The 27,513-nt window shown below is 42.2% G+C and overlaps 1 protein-coding gene across 1 annotated transcript in view; it reads left to right on the forward strand.

Annotated features, from left to right (window-relative positions):
• Nucleotides 1–27,513, forward strand: part of SPTBN5 (spectrin beta, non-erythrocytic 5) — a 435,120-nt gene that overhangs the window by 314,837 nt on the left and 92,770 nt on the right. Inside the window, exons 34-41 of the mRNA XM_089686901.1 lie at nt 12,150–12,254; nt 17,925–18,113; nt 18,217–18,372; nt 21,369–21,560; nt 21,683–21,778; nt 23,152–23,270; nt 23,713–23,827; nt 26,964–27,077. Of these exons, the coding sequence (XP_089543027.1) occupies nt 12,150–12,254; nt 17,925–18,113; nt 18,217–18,372; nt 21,369–21,560; nt 21,683–21,778; nt 23,152–23,270; nt 23,713–23,827; nt 26,964–27,077 (1,086 nt within the window). The remainder of the gene's footprint in view (nt 1–12,149; nt 12,255–17,924; nt 18,114–18,216; nt 18,373–21,368; nt 21,561–21,682; nt 21,779–23,151; nt 23,271–23,712; nt 23,828–26,963; nt 27,078–27,513) is intronic.

The raw sequence follows: 27,513 nt of genomic DNA on the forward strand, positions 1-27,513 counted from the left end.
TATTACATTTTGTGGGGTACCTCCTGAGACAGGTGTGTCTGTACATGCAAGACGTAATATAGGGGCAAAGTAGCACATAATAGTAAATGTGTTATCACGGCTCTGATGCATGGCGTGGTTGTTATGGCTGTGGAATCATTGGGGAATTTCATCCAGTGTCATTTTACAGTCTAATTGGACTGCTTTATTATCATACAGGCATGTCGGCAGACGTAGGGCCAGCCAGCAGGAGAGCACACAAAGCAGCCGCCACCCATGCCAAAGAAAACACAGCATACAAATGAGGTCTTATAAAATGAGATCTAAAATCTGGCTGCCAAACTGAATTATAGTCACTGGCAATAGTTTTGCCAAATATCACACTTTTAAAGCTGAACTCCGGGAAAAAAAATTCTAGATACTGTGCTAGCTAAGTAAGATAGCTCTAATAATATATATGTATGGTGTGTGGATGTCTGCTGCTTGGTATAAAAACCATACCTTATTGCAAGCCTGCTCCTACACACAACCCCTATGGTAGTGAAGAGCTCCAGTCTCATCTCTGATTGCCTATTCACTAAAAGCCTTGTTTTTGTTTTTTTAAAGAACACAAGGTGTTTTGTGAATAGAGGAGAAGAAGGGAGGGGCAAGCATGTGGCATGATCTCTCTTCAACCATTCAGAGAAGATCTTGTAACCTTAAAAAAAAGCTTTTTTTGGGGTAAATATGCTAGGAAAATGGAGGGGTCTGGGATGGAACTAGAGCCCTTCACTGCCATGGCTGCATCTCTCATCCCCACTGTGTAGGGGCCAACTTGCAGCAAGGTATGATTTTTATGCTATGCAGCAGGCATCTAGGCACAGAATACATCATTTTAGAGCTATCCTACTTACTTAATACAGTATCTACACTGAATGTAATTTTTTCCCGAGGGTCATTTTTTTTTAACAGATCTTTAATTTGGAAAAACAAGCATTTTGAACAGTCTTTGGATTCCAGATATTTGTAACTCCAAAGCAAAACTTTCTTTTGTTTAATGTTATCATTTTAAGTCAAGCTAATTGTTGCATCTCAGTGTTGTTGGTCTCCTGCAGTCTCTATGCAGCTACTTCCTATCTATATGTACTCAAGTGATGGCTATGGTATTTCTAAGGGTAGGTGTCCTGATGATAACAGTGGAACATAACATGCCTGGATAATGTATGGTGAAAAGCCCATTTGTAGTCTCTATTGGGTGCACACATGATAGGGTGAAAATGCAGATGAGCGATGAGGAAAGAAAGCACTGTTACCCCCTGTTACCCAGGATGTGTATAAACAAGGACCTTCATGGCAGGATCACCATGAATTAATGTATTTTGGTGAAAGTATTGAAATGTGATGTTAACACTTATAGGAGATCTTAGTGATTGGGTTTTTACACAATTCCAAATGCCACAGGGGATACTGGAAATCTATTGGATCCCCTGCGATGATTAGATTGTCTGTAACTTGCAGGGAAAAGACCGCATTCACAAACAATATTACACTCTAACAACTATGTGCAATTAAAACATTTTAATATAGTATTCAGTCCTCTCTTTATAAATTTTATTTTAGCATATAATTGCAGACCAAGCTGACCCATGACAGGGATTGGGGCACCATAAGGTGCCCTTTGCAGTGCTTGGAAGCATTATGGCACACGTGTTAATATGTAGTATTTTGCACTTTGATGTGTGGTGTGTTAAAGCAGCCCACTTATTTGGAATGGGCTGCCAACAAACCACAACACACAAAAAAATAGATGTACCTTTTTTTTCCAGTGCACAGCTTGTTCCCATGTGTGTGCTGTATTGTTCACTCCAACACACATGCATTGTGGTCTTATTTAGAATGAAATTCCCTGCAGCACATTAACATTTGTTGTAGTATTACATTGCAAAATGCACATTTTAGCACAATACACTGATGTGATGTCAACCTAATATTACCAGCGATGCTTCAACAGTTACAATTTTTGTAAACCCTCATGTACAGGGGCGGACTGACCATTTGGAAACTTGGGCACTGCCCGAGGGCCCGGGGTCAGTAGGAGGCCCCATGAGATGCCCCTGGTACCTTTTTCATAGGATTTTTTGAGTGTGGGCAAGGACACGGGCCCCATAATCCCCTATTGCCCGGGGGCCCCATGAGTTGTCAGTCTGCCCCTGCTCATGTACAGTATACCAAGTGAAGTAACTGGTTTCAGGTGATAAACAGAGGTTAAACAAATCCTCCTACATAAGCTGTACCTGTTTATTTGCAGTCTTCTCTTCTCTATAGCCATTCAAAGTGCAGAATTTATACGGCTTATCTGAGCTTTCAGAATGCAGGGGGTGGTCACACTCAGTGAGAAGAGCTCTGAGAGATTATTGGAGGGAAGGGACACACCTCCTCCCACACAGCACACAGGAACAGAGCTGAGGTTGTCAATCACAGGATGTGTGCTGTAGCTCCCTCGTCTGTCACCTTTTTACCTCTTGGTGTCAGGAAAACTTGGTGTCAGAAGTGACTCATACAGATAGCAGAGGAATGAGGCGACAGACAGAAATGATGTTCAGTGCTCTGGATTGAAACAAGTACACTCTATAGAGGGATATGATTTGTTCATATTTCATTTGTTCACTTTAAAGATTATTTAAACCACATAAAATAAATGGTTGTTGTAAGCACTTCTTGCATGCTATAGTTTGCTCTATTCCTGTCACTGTGACTTTTCCTGGACAGCTTGATGCATGCAAATATGGGAAATGTACAAATGCATGTGATATCATATAAAGGGAATAATATAGTGCTTGCACTGCCAGTACTTATCTCACACAGTTATGAATCTGCAATATTTTTGCAGATAGTGGTCATGCCTGTGGCATTTACTCTAGGTAGGTGTGGCAGCAAAAACAACATTTTTATATGGAATATTATACCTCACCATAAAAGCAGTTATCTAACTGGAGTAATATTTAATACAAGCGTGCTTTTTATGCATTTATATTTTGATACAGGATGGCCACATGTGACACTTGCATGGTAGTGTCAACAGGTTTGGCCCTGGCAGGGTTAACTGGAGCTGATTTTGCACTAAGCAAAGTAAATACATTATTAAGTTAATGGGCCTGTGTGGTTGTGTGTAGCCCTATCCAATGACGGAGAGGTATCCAGACACAGGCGCTCGGTTTAGGATTGGGTTTCCAGTTCAGTTTTCCAGCTGTTAGTTACTCCTCTTCTTGCCAAGCCGTCTGCCCCCCTGCTGGGGAACCCTGCTGTGAATAGCTTCCAATGTCTAATCTGCTCCCATAAGACCTGTGATAGAGCATGACCTGAGAAGCGTCAGAATGTTACAAACACCGCATGACCAGATCAGGTCTTCTTACAAAAAGTGTCATGCTACATGTTCTCTATGAAATAAAGCACCGTAACGCTTCCATATCTGTACGTGGCATCCTTCACCGAGGCCTGACACTAAAGACAGACACTTGTTATAGTCACCTGATGCAACGTATGACCTTTTTTGGCTCTTGAAAAGTTTACTTTAGCTATAGAGCTAAGTGTATGTAAACCCGATTGCTAAAATATAATACGCGCTTTATCATGGTAATATCAGTTCAAAAGTCAATTTCCGTATTTGCAAGTCTGCATTTTTTTCAATTAAAATACATTTTTGGTGATTCTTTTTTGAACATTTATTTGAACATTTGAACATTCTTGCTCATGCACTTTCTGTTCTTGGGTGACAATACTCTATTCATATGGCCCAGCTGTCTCCTGTGTTGCCACTTTGTTATATGGGCTACTGATGGAAACTACAAGTGGCCATTTTAACACACATTGTAGCGGCATGCTCCTGTGTTGTTGCCATCAGGAAAAAGCCAGTCATACATGGATCAAAATTTGTCTCGTTCAGCAGGAGCCAGGTGAACTTCGATCTTTGTATGGGCAGGGAGGTTGTACAGAAGTTGATCTACTGACAACTTCTGCACAACTGTCTGTTCTGATTTTCCCTGCTTGATCAGCAACACTGACTATAGCTTGCAACACAGATCAGTGTATGGGGAAGTCTCACCGCTTTCAGAAGATAAAGACACAGTAGTGAGGATTCTCCCTTTTTTTTTTGTTTAACTCACTTGTTCAGCTGAAAAAAAAAATGACTTATCTATGGCTAGCCTAAGAAGTGGCATGCACTCACTACTAATGTGCATGTAGACAGGACACAGCTGCAGGGGTTCAGCAGCACTGAGAAGTAACAAATGTGAAACTAGCTTTTTTTTTTTATTTTGCATGGTTTTAACCACTTGCCTACCAGGCACTTATACCCTCTTCCTGCCTAGGCCAATTTTCAGCTTTCAGCACTGTTGCATTTTTGACAGTTGCGCGGTCATGCAACACTGCACCCATATGAAATTTTTATATTTTTTTCACACAAATATAGCTTTCTTTTGGTGGTATGTGCTCACCGTTGGGTGTTTTATTCTTTGTGCTATAAACAAAAAAAGAGCACAAATTTTGAAAAAAAAACAGGTAATTGCAAATTGCAATTGCAAACAGGTAATTTTTCTCCTTTGCTGATGTGCGTTGATGAGGCTGCACTGATAGGCAGCACTGATGGGCACTGATATGCAGCACTGATGAGGTGGCATTGATAGGTAGCACTGATGGGCACTGCTAGGCAGCACTGATGGGCACTGATGAGGCGGCACTGATGAGCTGGCATTGATATGTAACAATGATGGGCACTGATATGCAACAATGATGGACACTGATAGGTGGCACTGATGGCTGGCACTGACTGATGGCACTGCCTGGTGGCACTGCTGGGCACTGATGGGTGGCACTGATGGGCACAGGTGGGTAGCACTGCTGGGCACAGGTGGGTGGCACTGCTGGGTACTTGTGGGCGGCACTGCTGGGCACAGATGGGCAACACTGGTGGGTGGCACTGCTGGGCGCCGATCATCGGGGCACTGATCATCAGTGCCCTGATAATCGGTGCTGATCCCTCCTCTGACAATTGCCGGTTATCGGCAGTACTGTGACGCCCTCCCAGAACTGGCCGGCCGCAGTACAGCCGTCATTCGATTATCTGCGATTGGCAAGAGGTTAAACAAATGTGATGGAATAATAAACCATAATATGGTTTTCTTCCTATATGTTACTCCAGCACAGTTTGGAGCCCCACCAAGGTTTCCTTAAAGTGGAGAACAGGCTCCCCCTCATCTTAGCGCTGTGCCTGGCACTTGTGCTACCTACCCTTCAGCTTTTCTGGTTTGGCCACATCTTGAGTATGTAGTAAGTGGCAAGTGGTTAAAGGCTAACCATTTTTTTTTGCATTCTTTGCATTAAGGTAAAAAATGTTTAGGCATCAGTATCCCCTTTCACCCTCCCCCCCTTTACTTATGTGAGCTTTCATTTGATCCAGTGCTGTGCACATCTGCTGCTCTTCTCTCCACTCCCGGGTCTCACTGCCTTTGCTGGGGCTGTCAATCAACACCAGGGACAAGGGAACAGGGGGCGGGGCCGAGTTTCACTGTCTGTATTAATGGTGCTCCCATAGGAAGCAGCTTCCTATGGGGGCACTGGACAGAGAGAAGGAGCCAGGAGCATCAATGGGGCACCCAAGAACAGGAAGTTCAGGGCCGCTCTGTGCAATTCCATTGCACAGAGCAGGTCATTATAGACGTGTTTGTTATTTTTTAAAAAACTTGCCTTTACAACCATTTTAGTCAAATAATGTTTTGTTGCAGAGTCTCTTACCTGGAGATCCTGCTAGTAAAAACACGTCCTGCTGCAGACTGACAACGCTAAGGCACTACCTCACATTTAGCAGTAGTGTTGTCACGTATTAGGATTTTGTTAGCAAAGACATGCAGCAGAATACATTTTGGCCTAAATTTATAATGAAATTTGATTTTTTAAATTTTTTTTACTGGAGATGTTTAATAGCAAAAAGTCAAAAATTATGTTTTTTTCTCGAAATTGTCAGACTTTTTTTTTTATAGCGCACAAAATAAAAACACACAGGTGATCAAACACCAGCGAAAGAAAGTTCTTTTTGTGGAGAAAAAAGGACGTAAACTTCATTTTGGTGCAGTGTTGCATGACCGCGCAATTGTCAGTTAAAGTAACGCAGTGCCGTAACACAAAAAATCTCCTGGTCAGGAGGGGGTAAATCCTCTGGAAGGCAAGAGTAGTAAACCCAAAGCCTATTTTTCTGTATGTTTGGCATCATGTCTAATAGAATACAATTTTTTAAGGAAATCATTTTTGTGAATCTGTTGCAGAATCCCCTACTTGCAGATCCACTACATACTTTTGCAGGATGACAGCTGGAAGCTACTGCCTTGCAGTTAGCAGCACCATTGTCAGTCTGCAATATATAATGTCTATTAGTTGGCCGTTGTTTTACCTATCTCTATCTGATAGACCTGACAGACAGCCCAGTGGCCAACAGAAGGAGTGCACATGGCAAGCAGACAACACTACTGCTAAATGTGAGGTAGTGCCTTAGCGTTGTCAGTCTGCAATAGGAAGTGTTTTTTTTCTCAAAATTGTTGTTCTTTTTTTTATAGCTCAAAAAATAAAAACTGCACAGGCAATCAAATACCAGCGAAAGAAAGCTCTATTTGTGGGGAAAAAAACACAAATTTAATTTGGGTGCAGCGTTGCATGACTGTGCAATTGTCAGTTAAAGTAACACATTGCTGTAATGCAAAAAATGACCTGGTCAGGAAGGGGGGTAAATCCTATGGAGGGCAAGTGGTTAAGAGCCATTTATTGAGAATAATGACAAGTACATCAAACCAACATGTTTTGGGAGAAAAGACCCCCCCTTCTTCAGGGCTATTTTACACATACGAAAAATATACAGAAAATTAAATATATGAGAAATAAAAGGTTGTGTGTGTATATATATATATATACATGTGTGTGTGTGCGTGTGTGTGTGTGTGTGTGTGTGTGTGTGTGTGTGTGGGCACTGAGGAAGAGGCAAATCCTCAAAATGTGTTAGACTGTTGGAGACCCAGTGTCCCTGTGTGGAAAGCCGTATCGGGCGGACTGGACATTGCTGTTCTCTATGATGAGCTTGTATACATTTGTCTTTTGTGAGTGTATCACCATCTACTACTTGTTATTTAGGTAATGCACTCGGCTGGTGCACCCTCTGTTTGTTTTCTTTGCATCTAGTGTTTTGGACTCCCCCAGTCCTTTGAGGGCAGCAAGGTGTGCAATATCCAGGATCTCCAGAATGGATCCATAGCCGCATGAGTTCACCCCTAAGCGCAGGAGTATTTGTGTTGAGTATTCGGAGGAGGGGTAAACAGGAGGCACTTTCTATTTATGGATGAAGATCTGCTTTCAGTCTGCAAGTTGGCCAAATCACGGAAGATAATGGGGGGAGGAATCAATAAGGGCTTATGTACACGGAGCATTTGAAAAACTGTTCTGACCACTGGAAACTGGCTGCTGGAAAACGTAAGATAAAAAAAGTCACCTTAGCCGTGTTTGCATACCGCGTTTATGTGCGTTTGCGTTTAGAAGCATTTTCAAAAGACAACCTCGGGAGACCTTCCCAAATGCCCAGAATGCACTGAAAAATAGTAAAAAATTAGCTATTTCAGACATTTTGAGAGGAATAGAGAGAGCAGAAGCAGAGAGAGCAGTATTTGTTGAGACAACCTGTCTTTTCTGGTTGTATTCACTATGGATCCCTTCACGAGCATAATGCGGCACGTTCTACCATTTTTTCCTTCATGCGAAACCTAGAACTGACTGCACTAGTGTACTGGGTCCATTTGAATACATAGAAAATGCTTTGCATGCATTTCTGATGAGGAAAAAAGGCTCTGGACGGCATCTGGACATGAAACAGGTAAAAAAAAAGCTTCTAAACGCAAACGCTTATAAATGCGGTCAACCCGTTTACAAGCATTTGGCATTTGAAACGCCGGTAAAATCTACTCCTGAATGCAAGTTTGGTGCGTTCATAAAAATGACTGTAAACTCAACTGCCTGTAAACGACTATGTGTACATGGACACATAGGAAAACATTACGGAGAGTTCATGGGCTGCTGAAAAAAACACTGAACAGCTCCTGAACCGTCAGTTTAGGAGCTGCAATGTACATGAGCCCTAAAGCTGTTGTGCCACTTTACTGGCATTATTCCCTCTTGTTAATGTATTGTGCCAAATTCATAAAGCAACTTGTTCACCAAATTCAGGTAGTTAAACGCGCCACCTTTACATTGTGGCGCATTGAATGCACAACGTCTATATTGTGGAGCATTGAATGCGCCAAATACAATATAAAATATCAACAGTTTGTATTTTATGAAAGTGAAGCTAATTAGGACCAACTCTCCTTTTGGCGTATAGAGAGAAACTGGCACCACCAGATTCTGCGAAAATGTCTCGTGTGCATTCTAAAAGTGGCATGGAATGCGCCAAATTCAAGTATACGTATAGGTACATGAATTTGGTGCATGCTGCAACACACTTGGGGCACGAGAGACAATTTCGCAAAATCTGTCTGCACCAGTCTTTATGAATTTCAGGGAATGTACTCCCTGTTTATCGGATATCTTATTGCAACAGCTGTTAGGAAGGAAAATGGAGTGTTTGCAAATTAAGTGTTTGATCCCTATAGTGGTCAATCTACAAACGTATATACTTAATTTACTACATTACAGAAGAGAAAGCTTGTAAAACTGTGAAAGTCACATTTGATATTATTTTAATAAAAATGCTGCAGTAATAAAAAATGTGCTGGTTGAAAAAACACTATTTGTTCGTATATATAAAAAACCTATAGCTTCAATTTTCGTTACCATGAAATCGGAAAGTGTACTGGTCACAAAGTGGTTAAATTGTCGAGGAATTCTTTAGTCTACAGGATTTTGTTTTGAAATAATTTACCATTGCTTTCATGCAGCTGTTTGCAGTTAGTCGATCAGATACATGTTAGGTGTTTTTATTTTAAATGAAAAAATGTGGTATTATGGTTCTCGTCTACAGTTCCCAAGAAACAATCAGGACAGCTTTAGTTTTTTTTTTTTTTTCCCCTTATTACTATGCTTATACACTACCCTCAGTTCCCCACACAGAGAAATTCCACAAACACAAGGCATAATATATTACTCGGAAAAACATCTGTTCTAAAGACCCATAGCATATTGTCAAGTAAAAGCGGTCTTTGGGCTCAGTTTCCTTCCAAGTAGATATTTATTTTCAGTAAATAATGGCAAACCATACAGTGGTTTTATCCCTGTACTGCCATAGGACAAAAGCTTTTTTATGGAGTAATGTAAACATTCTTCACCACCGCAAGAGCTCTTTCCAGATGCTGCGATTTCAAGAGCTAATATTCAGACTGATGGACTCTGGAATTTGTTCATTATATACATATTGTGCAAGATGAAAGAGAGCCCTTGTCTGAAAGGGGAAGAATTACAACCTCTATCAGGTTTTTGCTGCTAGCTGGGGCTTCATTAGAGAGATTTCTCCCTACTCGCTGTCCCAATAATAATTGTTTCACTAGACAGGGAATGAAGAGTTGGAAATACAAGCTGATAGTGGTTCTAGCCTTCCCCTACTCTCCTGTAAAGAATTTTTATTACTGTATTTTTATCGGAGATTTGAGCTTTCCTCACTTTTTTTGCCTGTCTCGGGACAATAAATGAGGGGAGATCTGTCATGTACCAGAGAGGAACAGAAAAAAGGCACCTCTTTGTGTAGACTTACAATCTCTGTTTAATTCACACAATAAAAAGCCATGTACAAGAGAGTGGGTGAGTAAAAGCACAACTAAGTCCGTCCAGGGGAGATCGCCACAGTGTAGCCATCTGTAAACTGCCGTATTGCTGTAGATCCTCTGTCACCAATCCAGGCTAAGCTGGCAAGATGGAGGAGACCCAGAAGTGAGGGCTAAGGTGCATGTGGAATGCACGCTGGCATGATGACGTCACTGAGCGCCGTGATTTGACACGTTTCTTGAGCATGCACACTGGATATCACAACACACTCCTTTGTCAAGCTGACAGAGGGGGACTAGTAGTCTCTATTTATCCAGGACTGGGATTGGCCATGGATTGTTCCTAAAGGAACAGGAACTAAATTTCACAGTAAATTGTACTGTTAATGCCATAATTGGGAAAAGTGGACAAATTATGGACCTTTTGAGCTAGGATACTAATAATAAATAAACAATAGATGATTGTCTATTGTTTATTATTTATTTATTTATTTGTTTATTTATTTATTAGTATCATTGTTCAAACCACAATTCCTCATATATCCACATATCCTCTTACAGTATAGAACCCCTTCCTCAGTTTACAAATGATCTGCATCTCGCCTGACTTCATTTTGTAGCCACGTGTCTTCTTTAGAGACCTTAGGTTAAATAGTTTCCTCCTGTGCTAGAGTCCTCATTTAAAGATCTCTGTATTGTGATCATGTTCCCCCTTAAATTACTCTTCTCCTGTGAGAATAAATGTAATGTTTGTAGTTGTTCCTCATAACTTATTAGCTTTGTTGCCTTTCTCTGAACTCTCTAAAGTTCAAGCACATCTTTACTGAGGATTGGTGACCAGAATCAGACCACATACTCAAGATGTGGCCAAACTAGAAAAGCTGAAGGGTAGGTAGCACAAGTGCCAGGCATAGCGCTAAGATGAGGGGGAGCCTGTTCTCCACTTTAAGGAAACCTTGATGGGGCTCCAAACTGTGCTGGAGTAACACATAGAAAGAAAACCATATTATGGTTTATTATGCCATCACATTTGTTTAAAAAAGAGCAGAAAATTCTCCTAAAATTTGGAGCTCTTGAACTCACCAAGTATACTATCCTTTCTCTTGCAATACCCACCTCTTCAACTACATTACACTGACTGACATCACATGATAAATAAAGCAAATTAGACAAAGCAGCTGTGGGAGTTTTTTCTTGGTTCAGACCTAATGAGCTCTGATATAAGTGTAGCACCCTGTAGTGGTGCTAGAGAGTTAGGAAAATGTAATGGCTCACTCATTAGTTGAAGTGAGCTTGTCTGAGTAGAGGTCAAGTCCAGGTTAGGCCGGATAACTCAGCAGGTTGGGCCTCTTTTGCCTGGTTCTGGAGGTCTAAAGGAAGCTTCTAGAAGCTATTTGGCAGAGTGGCGGAGACCTGGTTCTGCATATTCAGGGAAGTTTAGCCAATCCCAGGCAGGATGTCCTGGCAGTATAGGGAGATCGGCCCATAAATATGGAAGAGCCAGCCAGCAAGAGAGTCGATGGCTGGAAGATGGATTACTGAGGGTGCTGCTGTGTGGCCTCGGAGGGGACCCCAGAGAGGGGAGTTCTGCGCCCAGGCTGGAGGCTGGAGAAAGGAAGGACAGGAAGCTGACCGTGGGTGCTCTACTGCCTTACAGTTCCTCAGGGAAGGACAGCCTGCTAGCGGGGAATGAAACTGGCTCAGTGAGAGGCCTAATTTAAGTTTAGCAAAGGCTACTGGATACAAGGACAGTGTGAGTACCTCTACACCCCTGAGGCCTACAGGAGAGAGGGCTGCTGGTGCAATACCTAACCAGTTCTCCCTGGGACAATCTCTTGCTCCAGGATACTCTACAAGGACAGCCAGGTGGATGGGAATTTCCTAGCTGGGGTCTGAAGAGAGTTCACTTAGAGGGGAACACGTGGTCCTCACAAAGACTGTGCTGTTGATTTATCAAGAGACTGTACCACTCTGGCTGGAGTAGAAAGTCCAGAATCTTACCTTTTTTGTACAGAATTAGGACGTTTGTCCTTAGAGTTATTACTGCAAGTCAAGTTGAGCATCCCATATACCCCTAGACCCTAATCAAGCTGTTTATCTCTAAATAAAACAACAAAAGCAAGCTCATAGACTGGTTACTGACTCTGAGTCGAGATTGGAAAACGCGTGTCTCCTGGCTGTGCAGGGTGAATGGGACCTGATACTCAGTGGCTCTTTTGGGTATGAGTGCTACATAAGGAATATGCCCTATTTTTAGCCATTATGAGTACCCCATAAACAAATAATTTTGATAAGGTGTTTTTCCTGAAAATTACCCTGGAACCAATCATGTGTGACCAACTTAAATCCAAACAGTGGTTTGGTGGAGTTATTTTTGTTTAATTACTGTCTTTCTATACTTGTCAGGCCACTCTGAAGTCTAGTGATCTTGGGGCCACTGCTGGTGAAATAGAACAGCTGATCAAAAAACATGAGGCCTTTGAAAAGCTTCTCTATTCCCAGGATGAAAAGGTAAGTGGTTTACATACTGTATACTATTTTTATTATACCAGCAAGAGACTCTTTTTTTTATTATACACGCAAGAGGCTAACAACCTAATGTAAACAGAATATTCAACGTGTTCACGTGGTCATTTTGAATAAGAAAACATTCTAACTTCCTGTTTTTGTTCGCAAAATGAAACGAGAAAAAATAGGGGTAGGAAAATAAGTGCAAAGGGTGTTGTTTTATTTACCCTAAAAAATGTAAGGACTGCCTTTGGTTTAAAGCAAATCTGTTGGAAAAATGTAAACCCAAACCTTGCCCCAACTCTGATTGGATTCTCCATACAACTTCCCAGATAATAAAGGGGTGTTTGGCAAGGCCATGGCCAATTTGATGGCATCCATACCTTGGCACTAGGGATGATGTTTTGGTTCACTGCATAAATCACAAACCTTTTGCTGAAAAACTTTACTAGTTTGACCTCAGAAATCAGGAACAACCTATAATGCAGAGCTTAACCTTTGTCCATAGTCAGCTGAGTCTCAAGGACCGATAATGTGAAGGAATGAATACCTTGCCTCCTTTATATAAAGGTATAAAGGGGTGGACTTACAGCAGCCATATTGTCAGCGTGTGTTGATGCTGTTCAGAGGCTGTTGAAGAGCTTACAGTTACTGTATGTATAGGGAGAGATGCTTTCTGAAATTATATCTTCTTTAATTTTTGTTTTGATACATGGCGCCCATGACAATGCCTGGCTTCCAATGTCTTTTTTTTTTTCAAAAAGCTTGCTTATTAGACCTACAAATGGCCAGGATTGAATAGAAAGATTCAATTCCTAAATATTTTAATGGTGTTTGCCACAAAGTTTGGGAACTTTAAACAAGTTTTATTAAAGTGTTGGTGAACCAAATCCAAGCATATTCACTCATCCCTAGTTGGCATGTGATGTAATCAATTTGATTATTACTTGCAATAATACAACACTATAGAAATATCATTGAAAAGTACCGGATGTCCAACAGTTACTTGTGTGGGTTTACCAGATTGTTTTTCAGAATGGTCCAGAATGGTCAGTATATCTAAAGCCAAAAGTTTGTTTTTTTTTACTTTAACTAGGAGATTGCTAAAAACCCTTGTAAGGGGTAGCCATTTGAATCCCAGTTGAGAGATTTGTTTTCACTTCTTGATCTGTAGACATGTCAAGAAGTGAAAGGGAATCAGTTCATATTGAAGAAAATCCCCTTTTATTCAGTTGTCATCAGACCAAGTGAGATTCCCCTCTATTCCTGTTTTGGTAATGTGAAGGACTGCCTGACACCCCAACTGGGTAATATCTACCAAACTATCGCTTCCTCCATTCTGGAACCAGAATATAGCAAATTTACCCCAAGCATCAGACAGAACCAATGTTGGAGTAAAACAAGGACTGATTTGATTGACAAACAGAACAGCATTTGTACACAAAACGTTTCCCCTAGACAGGAATGGCCCACATTACAAGTCTCAGGAAAAATTACATTACATAAACAGACAATCAAACACAAGAAAACAATGGATTCCTTCCTGGCACCTAGTAGTTTTGTACTCTAGAGGTGATTAAACAAAGTCACAGCTTATCACCTGAACCTAACTACAGCAAACAATATTTGATGCCAGGAAACTTGTAACAGAAACTAGAGTTTCTTAACCCCATATATGCTGGAATTCACCCGCTGCACATTGCCCCAATTTGCACAGTATGCCAGGGGGTCCCAGAAACAGTCCCTCTAGCCCTAATTGCATGGAAAGGGTAGCTGGTATAATTCACGGCTAGCCAGGTATCCAGGGAAAAGGTTCCTTGTAACCCCAAGAGGGAGATCTCTATAGTTCTGGGTCCATAGTCGGAAGGAAGTTGGCCCCAGGCTCCTCCAAGGATCCAATTTATGGTGGTTTCTGTGACAGGTGACAATTTCAGTACTGGTGACATTGGGAAGACCCTTCCCGGAACTCTGACCCTCTCTGGTCCCTTCTGGCCCTCCCCTGAACTCCAGCTCCCTCTGTCCCTCCCTGAAACTCCAGCTCCCTCTGATCCTCTCTGAAACTCCAGCCCTCTAAGGCCCTTTCCTGGAGCTCCAGCTCCCTCTGGTCCTTCCTGGAACTCTGGCCCTCCCAGAACTCTGGCCCCCTCTAATCCTCCCCAGCACTTTGGCCCTGTCTGGCCCACTCTGGCTCCCTCTGGCCCTCTCCTGAACTCTGGCTCTGCCCGGAACTCTGACCCCCTTTGGCTCTCTTAGAACTCTGACCCTCCCCAAAACTTTGTCTCTCTTTTGCCCCCTCCCTGGGACTCCAGCCCCCTCTGGCCACTTCTGGCTGGCCCCGTCTAGCCCCCTCTGACTCCCCCCAGAACTCTGGCCCACTCTAGTCTTCGCTGGGACTCTGGCCCCTTCTGCTTCCTCTGGCCCTCTCTAGAACTCCGGCCTCCTCTGACCCTCTCCATAACTATCCCTCTGGTCCTCCCTGGAACTCTGTTGACCTCTTTCCCTCCTCTGAACTCCAGCTCTCACCAAAATTTTGGCCCCCTCTGGCCATCCCAAAAACATCAGCCCCCTCTGACCTCCTCTGACCCCCTCAGGCCATCCCAGAAACATCAACCCCCTCTGACCCTTCTGGCCCCTCTGGTCCTTCCCGCAACTCTTTCCACCTCTGGCCCTCCCTAGAACTCCAGCCCCCTCTGGCCTTCCCAGGAGTTCTGGGCCCTATTTGGCCCCCTCTGTCCCTCCCCAGATCTCTGGTCTACTCTGGCCCTTCCCAGGACTCCGGATCCCTCTGGCCCCCTCAGGCTCTCTGCAGAACCCTGTCCCTCTCAGGCCCTTCCTGGAACTCTTGCCACTTCTTACACCCTCTAACCTCCTCTGGCTCTCCCCACAACTCCAGCCCCCTTTGGTCCTCTCTGGCTCTCCCGAGAATCTGGCCCACTCTGGCTTTCCCCAGAACTCTGGTGTCCACTGGTCTTCCCTGAAACTCTGCCCCCTTTTGTCCCCTCTGGCTTGCCTGGGACTCCAGCCCTCTCTAGCATGCCTTGAAACTCCAGCCCCCTCTGACCCTCCCTGGAACGTGGTTCCCAGTATACATCTCTGGAACTCAAGCCCCCTCTTTCCCACCTCAGAACTCCAGCCCCCTCTGGTCCCCTCTGACCCTCTCTGGAACTCTGTCCCCCTTGGCCCTCCACGGAATACTGAACCTTTCTGGCCCTCCCAGAAGTCCAGCCCCCAATGGGTCACCTATGCCCTCCCTGGAACTCCGGTGAACTTTTACCCCCCTCTGGCCCTTTCTGGTCCTCCTTGAAATTCTGGTCAGCTCAAGCCCTCTTTTTTTTTTTTTCATAATATTTATTGAAGAGCTCAGAGCATTCAGCGGGTACAAGCATCACATGAGAGCAGAAATGCATACAATGGATGACAAAGTATATGCAACAATTAGCGTATTATGGAACATTATCAGAGCATTATAAATAATAAGAGGTGAAGGAAGGCACAACAGGTCTCAGTTCCCCAAACAGCCTGATGGAGTCGCAACACTGGCAGAAGTATTGATCTGAAGCATCGGTTACCTTACAGAGGCCGATGAAGGGACAGAGGTATGAGAAAAGCATAATGACAGTATGTATGATGATCGCAGGAAAGTGCGTATAGAGGCAAATAATACTTAGCCCCTTATGTTATGTTGTTGAGGTAACCCAAGAGTAGCAGGCGGCGTCCATGTGATAAGCAAAGGAGAGAAGAGACGACACGGTTGGAAAACAAATAGATGAAAGCGTTCCAGCAGGTGGGCAATGTATCCGTAGATAATGAAGAGGAAAAATGGGAAAGGGTAGGGAATTAGTAGAGAGAAAGAAAAGAAAAAAAAAAGGGGGGGGGTGGAAGGGGAGCAAAGAAGGGAGGGGGAGAAAAGGGGGAGAGGGGTAAGTAAAAGGGAATGATAGGGAGAGGGGGGGGGGAGGGTAAAAGGGCAGATAAGGAACCTTCATTGAAAACTGTCAGGGGAAAGTATATGCATATACAGAAGGGATCCTAAAAGGAGGCCCGATGAGAACATTTGCGGCCATAAAACAATATGAATCACACTCCCGGCAAGGAGGGGCTGCAATAACAGGGGTCCCAAACACACTTATCAGGGCGCAAAGAGCCAACAAAGCCCTTAGGGTATGTCAGGACCTGAGAGGTATTCAAAATCAGTCAATCAGCCAGACCCAGGAGAGATCGGTATTCATGAGTTGTGCGGAAATGTGTCCAACAGGACCAAGTGTGAGAGAATTTGGTGGGATTATCCAAAGATGAGGCAATCAACTCTTCCATTTCCGCGATTTTTTCAATGTGCAAGAACCAATCTCTTAGTGTACTCCAGGAACTCCAACCCACTCTTGCACCCTCTGGTCCTTTCCTGCCCTTTCTGGTCCCCTTTGGCCCTCCCCTGAACTCCTGTCCCCTCTGGCCCTCCCTGTCCCCTCTTTCTCTCTTCAGTGCTTTCTGGCCCTATCTAGAACTCAGGCCCACTCTGGTCCTCCCTGGAGCCCTCTCTAACCCTCTGTCCCCCTCTGTGGAACTCCAGCCCACTCTAGCCCCCTTGGTCCTCTTTAGCCCAGGAAATCTAGTCCTATTCGGCCCTCTCTGGCCTCCTCTGGTCTTCACTGGGACTCGGCCCCCTTTGGCCCCTTCTGGCTCCCACTAGCCCTCTTCATATCTCTGGACCCCTGCTGCCCTTCCCAGGTACTCTGGTCCCCTCTGGCCTTCCCCTGAACTCTGGCCCTTTCCAGAACTTTGGCCTCAAATGTCCCTCCCCATAACTCCAGCCCACTCTGGTTCTCCAGCCCCCTCTTGCACCCTCTGGCCCTCCCCAAAACTCCGGCTCCCTCTGGCACTCCCCAAAACTCTAGCCCCCTTTGGCCCACTCTGGCCCTCCCATGATCTCTGGCCCTTTATGGCCTTCCCCAGAACTCGGGCTTCATTTTGTCTTCTCAGGAACATTGGCCCCCTTTTGCCCTCCCAGGAACTTTGGTTCCTCTGCCCCACCCTGACCTTTTCTGGCCCGTTCTGGAACTCTGGCCCTCCCTGAAACTCCAGGCCCCTCTATCCCCCTCTGGCTCTTTCTGGCCCTCCCCAAAACTGTACCCCACTCTGGAGATCCAGCTCCTCTTGCTCTTTCCAGCCTTTTCTGGCCCCCTCCGGCTCTAAGTGAAACTCTGGCCCCCTTTGCCCCCTCCAGCCCTTTCTGGCCCCCCTGGAACTCTGGCCCTTCCAGACCTTCGGCACCCTTTAGCCTTCCCTGGCCTCTGCTGACCCCCTCCAGCCTAATCTGGCTTCCTCTGGCCCTACCTGAAACTCTGGTCCCCTCCAGTCCTCCCTGGACCCCCTCAAGACAAAAGGAGAGAGTGAATCTCCCTAGCAGGGCAAACACAAAAATCCTGAAAAGGGTTCTAACCCTTCTCTATTCCATCTTAAAGTAAAAAATTGGCTTCAAATACACTTTAAGTGTTCGAAGTATAGAAAAACTATTACGGTACTTTGTTTTTCTCTGTTTTATAAACATTGTGTTGGTCTGCTAACTCAACTGCTAAGAGTTTGGTCCTCTTTTATTATTCTATATGACATTTGTTTACTGTATATACATATGTTCCTGAGGATAATCCACTTCTGTATTAATACTGGCTATTGTAGGTGGCATCACTGCAGGAAGAAGCAGACAGAATTCAAGAAGTGAGTAGAAAAGAGGAAGGAAGACAGGTGCAGTACAAATTGAAATCTGTTTTAGACCGGAGAGACAAGGTGAAGCAGCTTAGCAAGGTCCGTCGGGAAGAGTTACAGATCGCATTCCTTCTCGCTACTTTCTACCAGAATTTCACAGAGGTAATACAGTATGTGACATCAAGAATAACTTCACACTGCATTATTGGTCTAAAATTGCTTATAGTAATAGTAATCTATTTGTATTATTGCCTTCAACCTGCAGGCACAGTACTGGATTAATGAGCGCATGCAGAAGCTGGATGATGAAGCCTACCAGGGGTCCCAGGACCTGCAAAGTAAACTGAAACTGTTGCAAAAACATCAGGTGTTTGAGGCTGAAATCTTGGCTCATGAAACAAACATTCAGACTGTTATTCAGGTAATGAACCACCAGAGTGTTTCTGCAATGGTAGCAGTGTCGGCCTTTAGCAAAGTCTACCAGCTGTAATGGGGTCAGAAATCCACCAAGTGATTAGGGAGGAGAGGTGTCATGTGCTCTTTTGTAGGGATTGTAATCAGCCACTCTTGTATCCCAGCCTTTCATCCCTATTGGTTTTAGCACTGGTAAATTATTGCCAGGGTTTTCTCTTCAGCACTATAGCAGAAGGGAGTCAATGGGGTTGATTTACTAAGGACAAATAGACTGAATTGTGCAGGTGCAGTGCTCTCTGCAAAAGCATTTGCTCTAGATCTTACTAAATGAGGAGAAGCTATGCTAACTTCCATCATCCAACCATATGCAAGCAAAACATTTTTTTTTTAATTTTCCTTACATGTAATTGGGTAAAAAGTCATTCAGTGTAGCTTAGGGTGTGTTTGCCATCATCCCTATTTTGATATACAGTAGAGAAAGTTACACCTTACATTTTATGGGATTTTTAAGGCAACCTTGATGTATATGCAGAGAAACCAATTATTTAAAAGATCAGCATGTTATTTTTTTTATCTAACACATTAATACATATCGGGTAGGCAATACATACTAGCCAAAATAAAAAACAACAGTTTTTAACAAGTCGTTCACTCCACAAATTTGTGGATTTTACAATATGTATCCAGTGGTATCCCCCAAAGCTGATTTCCATCTTGCAACCTCAAGTTTGACTGCAGATCTATTCGTCCTGGGATCCAACACATTTTGAATACATTAGTACTGCATAGATTCTTCCTCAGGGAAAGGATACCACTCTATAACAATAATTATTGCCAACAATCAATTATCAGTACATATCTTTATAACTGAGCAATGGTAAACTAATCATATAGGATACATGACTTGCATGGCCACCATAAATGATCAAATGAAAATGCTTCACTGTGTTTAGAAGGCGAGTTTCTCCCATAACTGAGGCCATCATTTGACGTGCAAGGACCACAGGTACCATATCACAAGCACTGTCATAACAAAATATATATATGTAATGCTATGTATAACAATATCTTAAAGATACAACAAGGCATCAAGTGTATATAAGTTTGTAAAACTATGAGGATCATGGTAATATGTATCCTTTTAATGGACACATAGATTGAAGGGGATATCTAGGTGAATTACATGTTTCCCCATACTTAATATTATATTATCAACAACAACAATGAAGTATACTAGGTATATGAGCTATATAACTTAAAAACTACTTTTGAAATAAATGTCAAAAGTAGTTGCTCACATTTAACTCACTATAAACTGCATAGCAATGTAACAATGTTCGTGTTGAATATTAAGAGCTTTGTCTTGTTGTTCAGACCACAACCCTCCAAGGGGTTAGTGCCGGGCAAAATGTATGTGGTTCCTCCCAGGACCGAACTAGATACTGGAAGCTGTATTAGATAATGCCAATAGTGGTCTTTTTATAAGTTCCAAAGTGGATGTGACATATGTATTTTCTCCCACGTGTGGATCTTGTGCACTGGAGAGGAAAATGGGGCCCATCATGTGGTCCCTGGCATTCAACTCAACCGCGTAAGCGTGAACGTGCCATGCGCATAGATGTTGCGTCCGACCCTGGAATGACACACTTCTGGAGACTAGACAGGCTACATGTTGGAGACCACCGCCGACATGAAAATAATGTGGACTGCACATAAAGCGCATGAGAGCAAGGGGGAAGAGAAAACGTACCCCACTGCTCTACAATGGCACAAATATAGGTCCCCCACCGTGATAGGGAACCCTTTCCGTGCCGGACACACCAATATAAGACCGCTCCATCAGAAAGACAAAAACCAACCTCCACGGTGAAAACATGTACAAAAGGTTTGTAATAATGACAACAAAAGTTGCCATTTAATCTGGACAGCATAACATAAATTTATCAAAAGAAAAAAAGATACAACAAATGAATAACATTGACAGAGGAATCACTGCAGCACAAATAGAACGACAAAATCCCTTATTGAGGAGAAATAGAGCATTTAATAGGAGGACATATTAGGAACATTATCACTCTATTTTACCAGAAGCAAAGCCCTCCAAAAAGGGTCTATAACTTTCTGACTCTTTTAAACCAGGATCGTGAGTGGCATCAATACACCTAATCCAGCGCATTTCTTGCAGTAGTAGTGCCTTGTTCCAGTCGCCTCCCCTGGTAGGAACATGTATTCTATCTAAAACTGAAAAGGTCACTGAGAATAGGTAATCTTTATGTACCCTTGGGAAGACATGTTGCCAAATTTCACAATATAGGATGCCCAAAGTGACCTTTTTAGCTTTAGATAGAAAATCAACCCCATTGCAGAGCCTGCTTACTTTCATCTGAACTTGATGAGTGCAGTGACTACTTTGATTTTTCTTCTTGCACCATTCTGGATTCTGTGTTAAGACTACAATACTGCAAATGCTGCATTTTCATTACTGTATGTATATATTCTTCTTGTTGATTTAATGTTTTCCCTTCATCATATACATCATTTGGACTCTTTATTGTATGGGAGTTTGATAGATTAAATTCTTGAAAAGGCAGGTAGTTCTTTGGGCATTGTGATCTATTACAATGATGCTGTGTGTTAAGTCTGGAGAAAGAAGAATGGAATGATGTCCACTATTCAAGTTTGTAGATTTTCAGTCCAGTAACCAGAAAATGACAGCTGCCATCTGGTTGGTTACTGTAACATACACCTTGATTTCCATGACCTGAAGGTTTCAGACCCTATGACCACATCTTTCTGGTAGTTTGGCTTACTTTCTGCTGAGGCAGTGGCCGGAGGGCGGCATACTGACAGTAACAGATGGGTGCTCACATGAAATAATGCAGTGCTATCAATGCCTTTGAAATCTCAGGCAACATAATTCTGAAAATGTCTATATTGGTCTTGGTACTTATTAATATTGGTGCATTGTGGCCTGTGATTTACATTGTTATTATTTATGTACAGACAGGGAACTCACTGCTAACTTCACAACACCCAAAGTATTCTGATATACATAGAAAAAGTCAAATGCTCCAGAATGAATGGGAAAAGCTGAAAAAAGCAGTAGCTGCTCGTGGCAAAATGCTGGAGGACAAGAGGGACCTGCTAGAGTTCCTGCAGAAGGTGGACCAGGTAGAGGCTTGGATCCGAGAGAAGGTGAGCTTGTCAGTATTCCTCCACAGTATTACTTTTTGTGTCTGACTTCCTATTTTGTGTATTCAATGTATACAGTATGTTGTATATACATATATAATGATTCTTTTTAATTTATGTTTTAGGAGGTGATGATTAATGTTGGAGATCTTGGAGAAGACTATGAACACTGTCTGCAGCTTACAAGGAAATTGAATGAATTTCGTGGAGCTGGATCTGGGGTAATAAAGCTATGGCATTCTGTTTTGTTTTTTTTAATACCCCCATCTAACTTGGCTTTACTTGACACTGTAGCTACCTTATAGTCCAACCCTAATGAACTGAGTGTAGGGATATTTTTGAGCAAGCACTGAATTCATCAGATCCCTGTTTTTATTTAAATGTTAAAAACAAGTTTTAGTTTGTTCCTCTTTACTGACTAGCAGGCCTGAGTGTTGTGAGAATCCCCCCCTCCCTTCCTCCCATGCACCTCCAGTGCTAAATATTAGTTGATTGAGTCACTTGTCATTTCCTTTGTATGTTTTCCAATAATTAGCCATATGACTTTGTGCCATGAAAATGACGAGAAGTAAATTTTTTAAATATAATTTTCATTGATGCCCATTGGTGTGATCCTAGGTCCCGGGTCCTGTGTATTTAAGTGTTCTTGCATGGCAAGACCACTTACTGTTATCTCACATATATATTCTTATTATTATAGCCAAATTTACCACCCTAACTCCTCCCACAGTTTTTACACTACATAGACAGTAATATACCGAAACGTGCGGATTGTTCCCGATTGGTGTGCTATTACTTTGTGGAACGTTTCGCTGAATGGTTCACGAAATATCGGCGTTTTTTTGGTGAAATTGGTCCCATAGGAATGAATGGTGGAATGTTCAAACTAGAGTGGGAGCTGACAAAAGCTAGAGTGTGAGCTGAAAAATCAGGACATGATTTCTAAACTGCCACCACTCCCTCATTTTCAAGCCCACCTACACAAATCTTATATCAAAACGTTCAGCTATCCCTGCTGCCACTAAAAATGTGTGGCTAAGCCATAGTCCTGATAGTTTTCACAATATGACCATTTGTTTGCAACTCTCGCCGACCATTGACATTCATTGAAACTCCACTCTAGCCACCTCAAATTTGAAGGGCAATTTCTAAACTGCGACTGTGCCTTCATTTTCAATATTTCAGAGACGTACTATGCATCAAAATGTAGATCTGGGTCTTGTGATTCTCACAATATAAAGCTCTTTGGTGTAGGATTTATCATTTTAAACTACAACCATTTGAAGATGGCCACTGCCAGTGAAGTGAGCAAGTTGGAGCAGTTTGTTTTTAACCGCTCCTCTCCGCCCTTGCTGTAGAGTGAGTTGCCATAGGAACTCAGGTGTGTGAGCAGGCAGCAGAGTGACAAGCCACTCCACCCAGTTACTCCGCCCACTCCAGTTGTAGACTACTGGTGGAGGAAAGAACACTTCACACAATTTCCCCAGAAATTGTAGCTTTTCTAGTTATTATAAATAATACATAGGCATTTCTAGGTAACCTTTCCATAGCATTATCATTGGTTGGTAATTACTGCATGTGTTTGTGATTATAGCAGGAGACAGTGGATGATGCCCACATAAAAGATATTAATGCTTTGGCCACTAAACTGGAGAGACAGAACCAGGAAGAAGTGAAGACCATATCTCAGAGGAAGAAGCAGCTGAATGACAAGTATGTGATCTGTCTTGCTATGAACACATCATCACTCTACATTATTAGGGGGCGAAGCCCAGGGGTGTATTTACCGTGAGGCAAACAAGATGTCAGGGATGGGGACCTGGTGAGGCACTGCCTGAGCTCTGGGATCTGAGGAGGAGGAAAGCATGTATGCTTTGTAGAGAGGAGAGGAGATCATACCTGCATACAGATGAGCCAACTGACATTTCACTTAGATTCGTTGTGCTGTATTCATGTGTCTTTTAATTCCTAGTGGTAAGTCTTTAGTATGCTGACTTTTACATGACTAAATCTTGTCTGTTAGCATGGTGCCATAAAATGCACAGCTTGCCTAATTGGCTTTTATGCCAGAGCAGTTGCTGAAAGTGGGGTTTGTTTGAAACATATGTACAATGATATGACTTGGATATAACTTAGATACGTTGTTTTGCTTTAGGTGGAGCAGTTTCCATGGTGACCTAAATAAATATCGCAAGGCATTAGAAGGAGCCCTGGAGATTCACGCCTTGATCCGTGAAATTGATGACATTAACGAAAGAATGAGTGAAAAGGTACAGGGGGAAAGTATGACAACTGGGATTACAGAGGGGAAAACTTTACATGGGGAGTCAAAGAGATATTGTGCTGCTACCACACCATGCAATGCTTCTAAACTGCGAAGTCTAATTACCTGCACAGTTGTCATAACATTTTAGCATGGGAAATCATCTCAATTATTTCAGGCATGCTTAGTTTAAATTTAAGGGCGGAGGGGGTGGCATTCTTTGTATTGTAGGCATATTTGTAGACAAAACTGCTAATCAGTCAGGTCATTCAGGACATAGTGGGAAAACATCAGAAACCAAGTCAGTATAAGAGATATAAAGTTAAAGACAAGGGAGTGGGAGCCTCATAGCCAGTAAATATTTTTTTTTGCAGCTTATAAACCACTTAATGCCAAATCACGTACATGTACGTCATTTGAATATAAGTGGTTATACCGGGATAATACCTGTAGCTACAGGCATCATCTCGTTATTGTTTTTTTCAGCCGGCGTCTGGCTTTTATGTAAAAGCCATCCTAGCCGCTAATTAGCCACTGGATGTCTTTTATAGACACCCCCCAGCCACTCTCTTGTGCCTCTCTGGGCTCTACCATTACACCAACGAGCCCATAATGAAAGCTGGTGGTTTTTGCCAGCTTACCACAGAGCTTATCAAGGATGGTTTTCATCACTTCTGGCTTCCTGGATGTAAACAGTGCCATTTTTAAATTTGTAAAGTAACCGATCACACTGATCTTGGTGTGATCAGATGCTTGTAAGGGCAGTGGAGACATCCGGGGTCTGATAGACCACAGATCTCTCCATAAAGAGTACCTGTCACTGCCTATTGCTGCCACAAGGTATGTTTACATTCTTCGTGACAGCAATTACAGTGATTACAAATAATTTAAAGAAACAGCGTAAAATTATTTTTTCTTTAAAGTTTAAAGCGTCCTCGACCCCCCCACTCGAACATCAGAATGAGAACAATAATTCTATTCTACCACCAGACCTCCTCTGTGACTCTAAACTAGTAACCTGTAAAGGCTTTTAAAGTGTTGCCCGTTGCAAAGTAGTTTGTTGCCATTCCACGAGTGTGCACAGTTTTAAAGCATAACATCTTCGGTATCTATTTACTTGGCGTAACACTATTTTTTTTATTTTACCAAAAAATGGATAGTATATTGTGAGTGCGCTAAAATTACTTACAGTGTATGTTTTTCAAAAAAGTGGCATTCAAAGAACCGCTGCACAAATACCAATACAAATACCAAATTGCAAAACCCACCCTTTTATTCTGTAGGTCCTCTGCTAAAAAGAAAATTACACACACACACACACACACATATATATATATATATATATATATATATAATGTTTGGGGGTTCCAAGTATTTTTCTAGCAACAAAAATACAGATTTTTGCTTGTAAACAAAAAGTGTCAGAAAAAGGCCTGGTCTTTAAGTGGTTAAGCTAGAAAATTGGATTCTGGCTGTTATAAGCAACACAAATATCATTCTTTTTTCCATATTCACTGATCAGCCTTCACGTGTGCCTATAAAGCCCTGGATACATCTGCACATTTTAGGCTCAGTGCAGTGAAAGTGCTGCTTAATGGATCTTTGATGTAGTTTCCAGAAAAATGTGCTTTAGCGGGCGCCCGCATCTTAACAACCAGTTATTGTGCACAATGCTCTTGTGAATAAAAACTTATCAACATTTTTTGAAACTTTTCCAATCCATCCGTTATATACGAATATAAACTAATATACAAAACAAATTCTGTAGACACAAAACAAATCCCAAAAATGAAATGGACCAACACAACAAACATGAATAAATGAAATTTCTACCTAACAAATGCATCCAAAATGAAAACAAAATCTCCCGGCATGCACATGTCTATCATTCAATTATAGACCTGCATTGTAAATCGTGGCATTATCCACAGGTCCTTGTTTGTGTGTGTTTCAAAGGGAACACTGCTTAAAAGTCTCCTAATTAGTACTATGTACAGTATTTTAAGTGCGCAAAAGGAAGTCATCATATGTAATTTGTCGGTACTTCAGAGTTGGAAACATTGTTGTGGTAAGAATATGCTCCCCCGTGACTTACACTGCACATCTGTGTCATGCCATTAGCATGACCCATCATTACAGTCTCCTGCAGGTCTAGCTATACACCCTTCTGTTTAGTCTGCTCACAGTTTACTATGTTAGAGCTTTTGCATACCTCTATGTCAGAGACATCATTATAATACTGGGTAGTTTGCTATAACATTTGTTTTCCCAGATACCTTTTAAAATCCTAATTATGCAAGTAAATAAAGTCATAATTAAGAATCCTTCTTGAAACATTTGGAATTCTGCATATACTGATGGCATATGATTTTGTATTTTTTAAAAACATTTGAATGAAAAAAAAACTTGCATACTTCAAGTAATTTCATGACAATATTAGGTGGGGATATTTTATTATAACATATAAAATTAATGTGAGCTACTGTATAAGCAAGGTGGAAAACTGGGAGAACCTCGTAAGGACAAGTACAGTATATTGTACCCACTGTACCCATCACCTTTGCTACTATACTAATAAAAAAAAATATTAGTTTTAGGTGGGTGTCTTGGATCTTCCATAATTACAGAACATTCCACCATGTACCTGAAGCATTTAGAAGGATCTGTCCTACCAATGCAACATAGTTTTTGTAAAGTGTATGTATAGGAAAACCCTTAGTTTTTCTTTTGTTTTTGATACAGTGGGGAAGGGTTAACTCCCTGTCAAGTTTTTATTGCTGTCTGTAGTCCCTCTCGGAATATTCAACCCCTCTGTCTTGGTGACTCTTGTCATGACAACAAAAAGTGAGAAGAAATCCAAACATTTAGCCTTGTCACTGAAACAGGACTTGAGGGGCACTGTTCTGATTGGATAGGTAGGAAATGTAAACCCCCCAAATGGGACATAGAGGACAAAAAATAAACTGAAAGGGTTTTAACCTATCTCTGTTCTATCCAAAATTTAAAAAAACCTTTTGGCGAAATGTACACTTAAATCTTGTCTGTGTACAGTAGAAAGAAGGTCAATGCAGATGGAGCAAGTCTTGTGATAGCTGTGGTCTGCTCTTGATATGTATTAATTCATTGTTACCCACCCATTTTAGAGTGTGCTCATGCAGGCCTTTGACTGTGGAAAGGATGTAGAGAGTGTCACCAACTTAATACGGAGGCATGAAGAAACTCTTCGCGAGATCAAGGTCATCCAGACACAGAAAGAGGTACGTAGTACAAACTGATACTAAGGCGTGTACAGTATGCAATTAATGGTGGTACAAGAAAAAAAACCTCCTTAGAAAATAGCAGATCAGATGATTTTAGAATAAGATTTTTTTCCCTATGAAATATATTTTTGTTAATAGACCATGTTTAGCCCCAATTACACACTAAAGCATAGTAGTAACATCTGAACATATACGCTTCGGGGACTTGGCAAACATCCAACCACTAGGCCTCCACTTACTGGCCATAATGTCTTTCAGTGCGGTGTACGTGTAGCGTTACCCTCTTGAAAGCCGCTGGTTTTGGGGCCCCTTATTTTCCTGCACAGCCAGGCAACATGCATTTTCCACTCCTGAATCCAAAGTCAGTAAACAGTCCATGAGCTTGGTTTTGTTGTTTTATTATTGGATAAACAACTTGGATGGGTTCTAGGGG

This window comes from Staurois parvus, unplaced genomic scaffold (assembly GCF_062004578.1).
Source record: "Staurois parvus isolate SC_StPar_1 unplaced genomic scaffold, SC_StPar_1.0 ptg000414l, whole genome shotgun sequence".
Classification (NCBI taxonomy): Eukaryota; Metazoa; Chordata; class Amphibia; order Anura; family Ranidae; genus Staurois; species Staurois parvus.